This window comes from Lithobates pipiens, unplaced genomic scaffold (assembly GCF_037356315.1).
Source record: "Lithobates pipiens isolate NorthernLeopardFrog02 unplaced genomic scaffold, aLitPip1_a1.2 Scaffold_19, whole genome shotgun sequence".
Lineage (NCBI taxonomy): Eukaryota > Metazoa > Chordata > Amphibia > Anura > Ranidae > Lithobates > Lithobates pipiens.
The window spans coordinates 487544722-487558263 of NW_027507764.1; the positions used below are offsets into that span (position 1 = coordinate 487544722).

General features: G+C 42.2%; 1 protein-coding gene across 4 annotated transcripts in view; it reads left to right on the top strand.

Moving 5' to 3' along the window:
- Positions 1-5377: 5377 nt before the first annotated feature.
- The window catches only part of LOC143997379 (carbonic anhydrase 13-like), a 71897-nt gene continuing 63732 nt past the window's right edge, over positions 5378-13542 (top strand). Inside the window, exon 1 of one of the 4 annotated variants that reach the window (XM_077492965.1) lies at positions 5378-5679. In XM_077492965.1, the coding sequence (XP_077349091.1) occupies positions 5649-5679 (31 nt within the window). In that variant the 5' untranslated portion in view covers positions 5378-5648. The remainder of the gene's footprint in view (positions 5680-13542) is intronic. The other 3 variants (XM_077492964.1, XM_077492962.1, XM_077492963.1) reach the window with 3 other exon arrangements.

Here is a 13542-nt window from a genome sequence, read left to right on the forward strand (position 1 = left end):
AAAAACCTCTTGTAATGCACCAGCCCCCCAAAGCCTCCCTTTTACTAACCTGAGCCCGATCATTTCTGCGCCGAAGACGAGCACACCTGCTCCACCTGGTGTCTTGGGTCCGGATCGGATAGAGATTGATAGCAGCGCAGCCATTGGCTCCCGCTGTTGTCAATCAAATCCAATGATGCGGGGGCTGGGGGTGGAGTCAAGTCCTGCTGTCTGTGTCAATGGACGCAGCAGCAGGATACTGGAGCGTGCCTGCATGAGTGCCCCAAAGGAGAGCGCTTCTCCAACAGAGCACTCCAGAAGTGGAGGAGTCAGGAGCGCCATTGAGGGACCCCAGAAGAGCAGGATGGGGGACACTCTGTGCAAAACCCTTGCACAGAGGAGGTATGCCATTTTTTTTTAATCAAACGTTTACATATCCTTTCATTGCTTCAAAGTGCAAGCAGCTACAGAGGCCAGGGATGGTTAGTTTTAAAGCTTTTTTATTGCTTTGTTAGGCTAGGTTTACACTTGCTTATTCTCTGAAAAGCAATCCGCGGTGGATAGTTTTTCAAAGTGAGGTTAAGCAACAGCCAGGGCCAGTGCTACCACTAGGCAAACTAGGTAGCCGTCTAGGGTGCACTGCTACCCAGGGCTCCAGGCCACTGGTGTTCCTACTTCCTACTCCTCTTCTCTCTGCAGCAAGAAACTATGTCTCAGCATCAGGAGGCAGCTGCCACTCAGTTCGCACATAGTGTCAGAGGCGGCAAAGGACTGTGTCTGTGTCCCTACTCCTGAATGAATGGAAGCAAGAAAACATTCATTAATGGGCCCTGGTAGGCTGCATTTGATGGGTGCGGGTGAAAATGCATTGATGGGTGCTGGTGAAGCTGCATTGATGGGCGCTGGTGGGCTGCATTTGATGGGTGTTTCATTAAAAAGTTGGGGTATACATGGGCGGGGCAAAGGGGGTGGAGTCAGGGGTGGACCCAAGGGTGGACGGAAAAATGAGGTTTCGCATAGGGTGTCAAAAATCCTTGCACCAGCCCTGGCAGCTAAGGAGGCAAGGTTTTTTTCCTTTTGTCGAATGGAAAATTTTAATTGCACAAATTCACCACAAATGCGAACTAAGCGTTAGGAAGTGAACAGCCCCCTCCAGCTGTATTATAGGCTTTAGTTGGGTGGCTGAGGGTCCATAAAAGTGCAGCTGAACTGCCTGCTACTACCACCCCTCAACAGCCTGTGTGAAAGAGGGCCTAAAAATATGTAAATATTGTAAAGCCCAACTCTACGAAATACAGAAAAACTACCCTTGCACTGCCCCCCACATGCACTGCAAATGTTAAATGCTCTAAGTCTAAGGGGTAGAAGAATCCCTCCAGACATGTAGAGCCCTTAGCAGGTATCTAAAATTAACCACTTGCCGACCATCCACCGCAGCTGTACTGCAGCGGAATTGCACGGCTGGGCAAAATGACGAAGTTGCTTTGCCCTATGGCTACTAGGGGGCGCGTGCCCCGATGCTCCCGTGATCATTCGGGGCACATGGAGAACTGGGATCTGTGTGTGTAAATACGCAGTTTCCGGTTCCCTGAGGGGAGAACAGACAGATTTCTGTTCATTCAGAGTATGAACAGCGATCTGTCATCTCGCCTGCACTGTCCATTCCCCCCTTCAGTTAGAACACACACTAGGGAACACATTTAACCCCTTGATCGCCCCTAGTGTTAACCCCTTCACTGCCAGTGACATTTTTACAGTAATCAATTCATTTTCTATAGCATTGATCGCTGTATTAATGGCAATGGTCCCAAAAATGTGTCAAAATTGTTTGATGTATCCGCCATAATGTTGCAGTCTTAATAAAAATCTCAGATCGCCGCCATTACTAGTAAAAAAAATAATAATAAAAATGGCATAAAACTATCCCCTATTTTGTAGACGCTATAAGTTTTGTGCAAACCAATCAATATACGCTTATTGCGATTTTTTTTACCAAAAATATGTAGAACACTACATTTTTTTAGATATTTTTGGGGGATATTTATTATAGCAAAAAGTAAAAAATAATGTGTTTTTTTTCAAAATTGTCACTGTTTTTTTGTTTATAGCGCAAAAAATAAAAACCGTAGAGGTGATCAAATACCACCAAAAGAAAGCTCTATTTGTGGGGAAAAAGGACGTCAATTTTGTTTAGGTGCAACATCACAGGACCGCGCAATTGTCAGTTAAAGCGACACAGTGCCGAATCGCAAAAAGTGCTCTGGTCAGGAAGGGGGTAAAATCTCAAGCGGTTAAAGAGCAAATTAAGGGCAGTGTTGGCAATACCTGACACTTTGGGGTTGATTTACTAAAGGCAAAAAGACGGTGCACTATGCAAAGTAAAGTTTGACTCTGCAAGTGCAGTTGCTCCAGAGCTTAGTAAATGAGCAGAATGCTGTTTTTTTTTTTTTTCTATTTTCCTTGCACGTGATTGGGTACTCTTCGCAAAGTGAAGCCTTACCTTATTTACTAAGCTCTGGAGCAACTGTACTTGCAGAGGGCAACTTTGCAAAGTGCACCGTCTATTTGCTTAAGTAAATCAACCCCTTTATTTCAAGCTCTGTGTTAATCTGAACACATCTACAGCATTGGGGTATCAAAGCACTAGTTCTAATGTGAGAAGGGCAGGTTTCTGCGCTATTTGCACATCATCATTGATGATTCTATTATGAACATACATAGGGAATATCTTTACTGCCATATTTATACATGCTTTAAGGGTATGGTATGCTCTAATGCTTGAATGGTATGGAAAATATCCCTTCATTTCTATCAGCATAAGCTGCTGAATTTAAACAATTCACTTGTGCAGGGAAAGTCACATGTTCTTGTCTGAAAGTGTGACTCCTTTTCATTAAATCCCCAACGTTTCTTGATTACGGATTTTCAGGCATCCTACATTCACGTGATTTTTCTTTTTTCCTCAAAGAATTTTGGTCAGAAGACTACTACTATGTATGTGTCATAATGTATTATTTTACAACGTGTCTGAAATTACTGTCCATTTGAAGGATCGTTCCATCTAAATTTGAGTCTAATACGTCGTTATTTAATTTCAGTTTTAGATACATTCCAGCAGGTTAAAATGACCCTGCCACCATTGGGTCACTTGTATATGATACTTGTAATAGAAGAGGCAAATGTACTTACCTTTCTGGTGGCCCATGCATTAAAACGTTGCCACTTACTTGTACTACCGGTCTGAATAAGGTATTTGACACTTCTAGTTGGTCAAGTTCTTATTCCCCCCTCTGCATGCTGTTGTCTCTCCCACCAGTCTATAGGTCATTACAGGATGTATGAGACGGCAGAAAGAACCATAGGTGGTTATTTACTAAAACTGGAGAGTGCAAAATCTAGTGCATAGAAACCAGTCAGCTCCCAGGTTTACTGTCAAAGCTTAGCCCCTTGGTGTGGGCTCCCGCTGGCCCTTGGACATCCTCCGGTTTCAGTGGCTATACTGGAATGATGCCTACACCTACAGGGCATCATTCCCATCTGTATATTTTCAGCCGGCTTCTCTTTCATGCAGAAGTGATCCGAGTGGCAAATTAGCCATTCGGATAACTTCTGCGGGTGACAGAAAGGGGTCCCATCCCCCTCCCATGGTCGCCTCTCCCAGGCTGTACTGTCCTATAGCGTAGCATGGGTTCGATGCCGCCAGTGGCTGTCCTGAACAAAGAGAGAAGAGCTGACATCGTTCCTCTCTCTTTCTGTAACGCCGAAAACCGAGAGTGACCATTATGTCGTCACTTGCGGATTGCCCACCGTGCTTACACGCAAATGTGAACGTGTACGTTACTCCTGCACCATACACGTGAGGTATTGTTGCGAATGTCAGAGCGAGAGCAACAATTCTAGCACCAGACCTCCTGTGCCACTCTAAACTGGTAACCTGTAAAGGCGTTTAAAGTGGCGCCTATGGAGAATTTTAAGCACCGTAATTTTCTGCCATTCCACGGGCAGTTACAATTTTAAAGTGTGACATGTTAGGTATCTATTTACTCGGCGTAACATCATCTTTCATTAAATAAAAACAAATTGGGCTAATTTTAGTGTTTTTTTTTTTAATTCATGAAAGAGTTTTTTTTTTCCCCAAAAAATTGCGTTTGAAAAACTGCTTCACAAATACGGTGTGACATAAAAAATTTAAATACCCACCATTTTATTCTATAGGGTCTCTGCTAAAAAAGAATATATAATGTTTGGGGGTTCTAAGTAATTTTCTAGCAAAAAAAGTCGATTTTTACATGTAGGAACGAAGTGTCAGAATTGACCCGAATGGCAAATGGTTAAGGGCTTTAGAATGTAGGTAGGCAGGCTGGGGTTTAAAGCCATGTGACCGCCATGATTGGGTGTCACAGCGGTCACATGATCAGAAAAGTTGTTAGCCACTGGTCACTGTGTCGGTAGCATGCAGGGTGCACTCTCAGCACAGCTCTATTGACACAAATATGCGGCCACTCTGCGCCAAGACCCGGCATCTTTACATGCGCTTGGGGCCAACAGGTTAATTGAACAAGCTGAAGTTATAAGCTGATTGGCTACCATGCACAGTTGCACCATTCTGAGTGCACCAGTTTTAGTAAATCCCCCCCCCTAGTGTGCAGCAAGGAAAGCACTTATTTTACACAGCTGGTATTGGAATTAGAATTGGAATTGGAAGTACTCATACCTATCCAGGTACAAGTTTTGTACACTTTTGACATACTTTGGGGACGTTTTTGTACATTTCCACCCAGTGATTTCTGTAGCGTCTACTTCAGAGGTCCCCTACTCACATCTTTTCTGTTGCTGGCTATCTACCAAGAGCATTGCCAGTATCTGCCGGTGCAACATGGTGTTCCATTGGGAGTTTACCTGGTGATATGCACTAGTCAAGCTATTTTATTGTAAGTGCGATTTGTATCATTTTTATTCATTAGAAGGTGTTATATCTACTCGATCTAGTGCGCTCTGTCTTATGTTGCTATTTTACACACTTATATGGCCTCGGGATATATACAGAGCTGACAAGGGTTATCAGATTTTCTGCAGTACTAGTAAAGCATTGTGCATTTTAAGATTTAAAAAAAAGAACATTCCGTAACCGTATCTGGTGCTGTGACACTGATGTCAAGGATCTATTTTACAGTCAAAATGCAAAGTGCTCATAATAACCATGTTGACATAAATGTAGCTTGACGTAATTGTAAATTGTAATTGCAATGTTATGCAATGAAAAAAAAAAAGTGTTTAACACATTGCAATAAAAGGTATATACTTAAAGAAATATTCCTACCTAAAGTGAAAGGAGGGCACTTCTAACTATACTATGCACTTTTTTTTTCATGGCCTTCTTATCTGTAGTCCCTATATTGACATGCAGTGTGGGCAGGCACAGATAGAAGCACTGCACATTACTAAATGCACATTACTAACAGCTTAGACAGCCACTTCCCGCTAACCAGCATGCTGTGAAGATCTGCTGACTGCGAAAAGGAGCAAGTACTACATCCCTGACCTCTTCTGTTAGGAATTCAGCTGAACAAATAGGATCAAGTGACCGAGACTCAATTCTAGATTCTGATCCTTGCTAAAAACTTCATAAACTTTGTCTTAGGGGTGATTGCAGATAAATCTGCAGAAGTATGAAGAACTGGGGGTACGCAGCCCATAATGGTAAGGTTTTCATACGATGCTGCTTTGATTTACGGATTGCCAATTGAAATATACAATGTATTAGGCAGGGTAATCAAATGTGCATTTTTGTTCTATATTTTGACATATGTCTCATATTGAGTAACACATATGGGGTTGACTTACTAAGGTTTGGTTCACACCTATGCATTTTTTTTATTTTTTTTTTAATTTTCAGTTTTCCAGAAACACACTACAGTAACTACAGTTTAACATGATTTCCTATGGATGTAGTTCACATCTATGCATTTTATGGAAAGGGACTTTTTTCTGGTTTTTGGTTCCATAGACTTCAATGGATGAAAAGCATGTATTGAATAACGCAAAATGCACCTGCAATATGCAATCCTGCCTAAGGCTGGATTCACACCTAGGCATTTTTAGTCCTTTTTGCATTTTGCAGATTTGCCCTACAGTCCATTTAACATGGTTTCCTATGGAACACGTTCTGTAGTGCAAATCTGCAAAATACAAAAAGCACAAAAAAATTAAACTTTTAGTTTTTCTAGTTTAGGTGTGAATCCAGCCTTAGGCTGGATTCACACCTATGCATTTTTAGTGCTTTTTGCATTTTGCAGATTTGCACAACAGAACATGTTCCATAGGAAACCATGGTAAATGGACTGTAGTACAAATCTGCAAAATGCAAAAAGCACTAAAACTGCATAGGTGTGAATCCAGCCTTAAACTAGAGAGGGCAAAATCTGGTGCAGCTCGCATGGTATGGTAGCCAATCAGCTTCTAACTTCAGCTTGCTCAATTAAACTTTGATAAAAAATAAAAAAAACCCTGGAAGCCAATTGGTTTCTATGCACAGCTGTACCAGATTTTGCACTCTCCAGTTTTAGAAAATCAAGCACATAATTTTCAGCACATCGATTCAAATCTGATTGTGTATATGATGGAAAACAATTATAGCTGGGCATTCTGAGCTTCAAAACATTGATGGTTAGTGGTGGGAAAGGTTTTACCGTATGACCATTGTTATTTACTATTTTGAACAAAGACAAGTCCAATGACCTGTACAATGGAGGTACATGGCAGATTAAGGCTCGATTCACATCTATGCATGTTGCTTTTGAGCGTTTTTGCGGTGCTTGTCGCGTTTTTGGACACGCATTTTTACTGCAATTTTGCCTCGATTTTGCCATGTTTTGCATTTTTTTCTTTTTTTTGTTTACACTGTGGTTGCTTAGAAACCAGCTATGTACAGTGAAAAAAAAGAAAAAACGCAATACGCAAATCGCGGCAAAATGTGGTAAAAACGTGGTACTTACGTTTTTGATGCGGGTCCATTGACTTCTATTACATGCAAAATTCAGCATTTTGCATTAAAAAAAGTCCCCGACCCTTTCCAAAAATGCAGAGGCACAAAAATGCATTGATGTGAACATATTCCATAGGAACCCATGTTAAAAGATTTCCCTGCATTTCTGCAAAATGCATCAAAAAAACGCGTTAGTGTGAATCAAGCCTAAAAGAGCATCTAGGATCATTGCTGTTAAAAAATTAAAGTAGATCTAAACTCATTTCTTAAAATCCCATACTATCTTTGACATGTTTAGGCAATTTTAAAAGTATTTTTTTTAATATTTTAAATCTACAGCTTTACTTAGAAATAATAAACTAGCGATTCTACCTCAAAAGGTCCTTGTTCAGACACTTCCTGTTATGGGGTGACAAAGGTTTGTCTGTCTCCCAATTGCTCTGTAGCATTATCATATTGTGATATCAGTAGTAATTATGTTCTGATACTGCTTATTGCATGCATACATTCCTGAGTTGTCACCTTTAGCAATGACATGTAGCCACCGTTGGAGCACTTGCTTGTAGGAAGTGTCTGCAAAGCGGCTGGAGAGGTTCAACAGCACTATGATGCAAAAGTTATGAATCTAATGTTTATTAAAAGAAAAGAAAGTGGCATTGGTTTATGGTGCACAGTGGTTTAATTAAGTAAATGACATACATTTACTATTTTGATTTTCTTTAAGTCATATTTGCATTCTTTGCTATACTAGCATAAAAGTAGGCAGAAAAGTATTTAACTGTGTAGTGCTAGGTTAGTGGTAACTATAACAAATATGTCATACTTACCTGCTCTGTGCAGTGGTTTTGCACAGAGCAGCCCCAATTAGTGTTGCCACATCACCCCTTTAAAACCGAACACATATTAATTAGACAGGTTCTGGGGCTGATTTGGGGGTAATTTACTTAACTTAGTGCCTTACCTGCATTAAATTAGCCCCAGAACCGGTATAATTATTATGGGATGAGGTGCAGTGGCCGCCCCCTCTATCAGAGTTACATAGTAGGTGAGGTTGAAAAAAGACAGGAGTCCAAGTCCAACCTATGTGTGTGATTATATGTCAGTATTACATTGTATATCCCTGTATGTTGTGGTCATTCCGGTGCTTATCTAATAGTTTTTTGAAACTATCGCTGCCCCCGCTGAGACCACCGCCTGTGGAAGGGAATTCCACATCCTTGCCACTCTTACAGTAAAGAACCCTCTACGTAGTTTAAGGTTAAACCTCTTTTCTTCTCATTTTAATGAGTGGACAGGTGTCTTGTTAAAATCCCTTCCCTGAAAAAGTTTTATCCCTATTGTGGGGTCACTAGTACGGTATTTGTAAATTGAAATCATATCCCCTCTCAAGCGTCTCTTCTCCAGAGAGAATAAGTTCAGTGCTTGCGACCTTTCCTCATAACTAACATCCTCCAGACCCTTTATTGGCTTTGTTGCCCTTTGTTGTACTCGCTCCATTTCCAGTACATCCTTCCTGAGGACTAGTGCCCAGAACTGGACGGCATACTCCAGGTGCGGCCGGACCAGAGTCTTGTAGAGCGGGAGAATTATCATTTTATCTCTGGAGTTAATCCCTTTTTTAATGCATGTCAATATTCTTTTTGCTTTGTTAGCAGCAGCTTGTCATTGCATGCCATTGCTAAGCCTATCATCTACTAGGACCCTCGGGTCCTTTTCCATCCTAGATTCTCCCAGAAGTTCTCCCCCCAGTGTATAGATTGCATTCATATTTTTGCCACCCAAATGCATTATTTTACATTTTTCTACATTAAACTTCATTTGCCAAGTAGTTGCACACCCCATTCATTTGTTCGGATCTTTTTGCAAGGTTTCCACATCCTGCGGAGAAGTTATTGCCCTGTTTAGCTTAGTATTGTCCACAAATACAGAGATTGAACTGTTTACCCCATCTTCCAGGTCATTTATGAACAAATTAAATAGGATTGGTCCCAGCACAGAACCCTGGGGGACCCCACTACCCACCCTGACCATTCAGAGTACTCCCCATTTATCACCACCCTCTGAACTGGCCCTTGTAACCAGTTCTCAATCCATGTACTCACCCTATCGTCCATGTCAATGGACCTTATTTTCGCTGTAAATCTGAGGGGTAGCTCTGAAATGAAGGGAAGCTCTCCTGATTTTGTCATCCAATCATGTGCAAGCTAAAATGCTGTTTTTTATTTTCCTTGCATATCCCCCTCGGATCTACAGCGACTGCACCTCCGAGTGCAATTTCAAGTGCACTTTGCACTTGTAGTGTAAAGAAGATTTGCCTTTTGTAAATAACCCCCTAAAAGGCGTGAAAGTGTATTTTCTCCTAAAAAATGGTGTTGTAAAGATGTCTGTGCAAATATCGTGTAATGTAAAAAATTGCAAAAAACACCATTTTATTCTTCAAGGCCTATGCTTAAAAATATATACTGTATATATAATGTTTGAAGGCTTTCATTAATTTTTTAACAAAAAATGCTGATTTTTACATGTGAGAAATGTCAGAATTGGATTGGGCAGCTAATAAGCTTTGAGGATGGTACTTACATTAAACGAGAAAGGTCCCTTGTGCTGCTGGCTGCTGCATTGCTGTCTTAGTTGAAAATCTTCAGTCCCCCCTCCCCACCCCTCCACATGCCAGCAGTAGGCATTATTATGCTGTCACAGGCACACATCAAAAATGATGCCAACTATGGCTGCCCTTTCCACCTTCCTATTTACTTTATAGAAGCTGTACTATAGCTTCCATCAATGAAAAGCTTTCTATGAATGGAGAACTTGTGGATGAATAAAAGATCCACCTCATCCATTTATAGAGGACTTTTAATTGATGGGGTATGGGGGACAGAGGACTGAAGACTTCAATTAATACAGTAACCACCAGCACAAAGGACACTTATGATTGAATTAAACTACAGCCCCTTGTGCTGTTTTTTTAATTAAATTTAATTAAATTTAATTTCATTTAATGCAGGTTTTAATACAGCAGGAAAAAAACTACCCACTGTCACATTTTCTGGTTGCTTGATTCCCTTTGGAAATATTTGCCCTTGGTTCTGACAACAATTCTGAAGTTTCTGTAATCTTTCCAAAGCTAGAAAAAAGTTTTTAAGTTTTAGCTGGAGTTCCAGTTTAACGTGTAGGCAGGTGCAGTTTACCATCCCTTCCTGTAAGTTGCACTGTGTTGGTGGCCACTGTACAGTGGGAATGGAGGATGAGACGAACATTGTTCCTCTGCAGCCTCCGTAGGTGTAACCGGGGAGCAGTGGTCCGATTGGATGCTGCCATACTGGATGATCTCAGGGACCATCATTAGTGGAGGCAATGCTAATAGCAGTGACCTGCTGCAGTTTGCGTGAAGCTGCGAAGTGGGTAGAGTAGAGACAGTACTCATGCTGGATAGGGACAGCAACCCTAGGGAGAGATTTCTAACGTGGAGGGACAGACTAGGGAAACCATTGCCAGTCCTTTTGTATCTTGAACCCGGGTGCTGTGACAGAGGTTTTGGATTTGGAAGTGCCACTTACACAATTACTCTGCCTAACAGCCACCACTCTATTTAGATGCTAGAAGAAATGGGGTGAGTGGTAGGCACAAAAGTAATGTATCTCAGTCTGATAAAGTTATTGATAGTCCAACACTTAGGCAAGCTGATCGGCGAGCTTTAGCTGGCTCTGGAGTAACAATGGGAGGGAAGCAGAAGATGGAAAGTGCCACTAAGTGTAGTAGGACAAGTAAGAATGAGTGACACCACAGCTGACTTCCTCTGTATCTCCGGGGTCTCCACGGTGTCCCTCAGAGTGTTACATGCACACCACCCATGCTGTCCCTGACCTTTTATGATTGATGAGCCTGATTTTAACCCATTTATGTGAGTAGCCCTGTTTAGGGTTATAATAAAACGTACCTGTCCTACTACACTTAATGCCCCGTACACACGAGCGGACTTTTCAACATCCAAAGTCCGAAGGACCGAGTCCGTCAGACTATCCGATCGTGTGTGGGCTGCAACGGACTTTTGATTCGCCAAAGTCTGACGGACTTTAGAAATGAAGCATGCTTCAAATTTTCCCGACGGAACTCCGCTGGACCCGGTCCCCTTCGAAAACTCCGCTCGTGTGTATGCTACTCCGACGGACTAAAACCGACGCTAGGGCAGCTATTGGCTACTGGCTATGAACTTCCTTATTCGAGTCCAGTCGTACGTCATCACGTTCGAATCCGTCGGAGTTTAGTGTGATTGTGTGTGGCCAAGTCAGTTCGGCCGAAAAGTCTGTCAGAACTCCGTCGGAATTCCAGCAGAACTCCGACGGAACTCCTTTGGAAGTCTGTCGGACTTAAGTCCGCTCGTGTGTACGGGGCATTAGTGGCGCTTTTCCACTTCTGCTTCCATCTAATCAGATGCTACTCCACTAACATAAGCCTTATTACAGTATAACCTTTGTGCTGGATTTACACCAATGTGTCGCTATCATTGCTGCAAACTTCTGCACCAGTGTTGACCATGTTACAGAGACACTGACAACATATTGTTTTGGAACTGTTAAGCCAAGTACCTGGGCACTGTTTTCCATGTGTTATTTATTACCTTCACTTAACCAAGTAATCATAGTGGCACCTTAGTAGGTTGTCTCTGTGTGCAATTCTCCCATAATGGGTACCAACTAACTAGCCCTACCCACAAACTGACATCACTTTTTGCTCAAGGTAAGTAACTGACCTCCTGTTTAGCATGGCATGATACTATTCTGTATCTAATGTGATTTTTCTGCTGCAGTAAAATTATCATAACTTTTTATTTACTGTTACATTGTAGAGAACATATTACTTCCAAAAGGGAGAACATGCTTTTGTTTCTGTTGGAAGATCTGAAGGGTTAAATGTGGGCATATCTGTGGTAGTGACAACGTAAAAGCAAATTTATAATTTTCTCATTCTTAAGGGTTTGGACTCTACACATTAGATTATCAGCTGATGTAGTGCTGCTCTGTCGATAAGCCCATGTGACATGACCTTAAGTACAAACTATGTGTTAAAAGATATCTATAAGGCAGTATAGTCCATTTTAAATGTGTTTACTTTCCCAGTTCTGCTGATAAAAGTAGAAATCAATATGTCTTATGTGTTGCTTTTTATTGCCTCAATTTTCTTTACATATACTGTCTTTTTTAGTGTATACACTTTACCTACAGCTCAGATTGGACATGCTGCATTTACACAAACTCAGCACAACGCAAAGCAGTGTGTAGGTAGGCAGGTTGAAATGTACAGTATGCACTTAATTCCTGCAGCCCAGGCTGGGGAAGGAGTAAAAATATTTTTTGGTTCTATTTTACCCGACTTTGGTTTTGATAGGCCCACCTGCGATACAAAAGCGGGGGACTACTAGGACCAAGAGCTGAAGGGAGATTGTCAGGAACTGGAGTGGAGAACGTAGTGCAAGGAGTATGGAGACCCACCTGTAAGCGCTAGGAGGGCGCTGAAGATACTGGGAGCCACGGACAGCACCCAAGTCATGGACAATGGTGGAGTTAGGAACAGAACGTTGTTCATTTTGTATTGCCATGAAGCATTTCTACAGTAAAAGTTATAGAGGAAGTAAACCCTAATGAGTTTACTTCCTCTTTCATTCCCTGCAAAGGCAAAACATAATGGACTACTCTGCATCGCATAGTAGTCCATTATGTGTCACTTACCTGACACAGGAGCCAGCAATGTCACCGCTGTCCCCTGTAGTCCGGCGCATCCATCTTCTCGTGGGTCTCGCTGCTCCGCCGCTGTCATTCGGCGAAGCCGCGATGACGTCACTCCCGCGCATGCGCACAGGAGCCGACACGTGCGGCATTTTCGTTTTTGACGATGCCGCGCTCAGGGCGCCTGCGTCTATGGCGCATGCGCCGTAGACAGCAGTGCCTGTCTTTCGGCAAATATCTCCTAAACCGTGTAGGTTTAGGAGATATTTCTTGGACCTACAGGTAAGCCTTAATCTAGGCTTACCTGTAGGTCAAAGTGTGTTGTAAGGGTTTACAACCACTTTTACATAACTGTCATGAGCCTGGTCTGAAGGTATTTAAGGGGGTGCATGCTGATTCTAGCGTATTCCAAAGAACCCCCATTCTGTTACTGGGAATGAATTAACAGAGGTACACTGGACTTGTGGAGTGGGTGCAGGCTCAGCACATCCCTACTAATGCAAACTTACAAGTCACAGTGTGTAGTGACATGGGATAGCACGTTTCAGAGGAACTCCAGGCTATATTACTGCACACAGTGAAGGCTCATCTCTAAGTCAGGGAACTACCTTAATGTTGGATTCTTCACATGACAGCAGTCTCCGCTGCCTGGTCCCAAGCATTGATGAGCGTGTTCCATGTGAGTATTACCACATATGCATGAGCACAGTAAACCCTGCCCACAAATGTGTAAAGTTATCCTCTGCTCCCAAGCTGATCTTTTTGAGTAAATCCTTATGGGTGAAACGCGTTAGTGTGGGCGGTCCCGAGGCAGAGACTTCTTGTTGTGGCTCTGTGCAATAAAGATCAGCT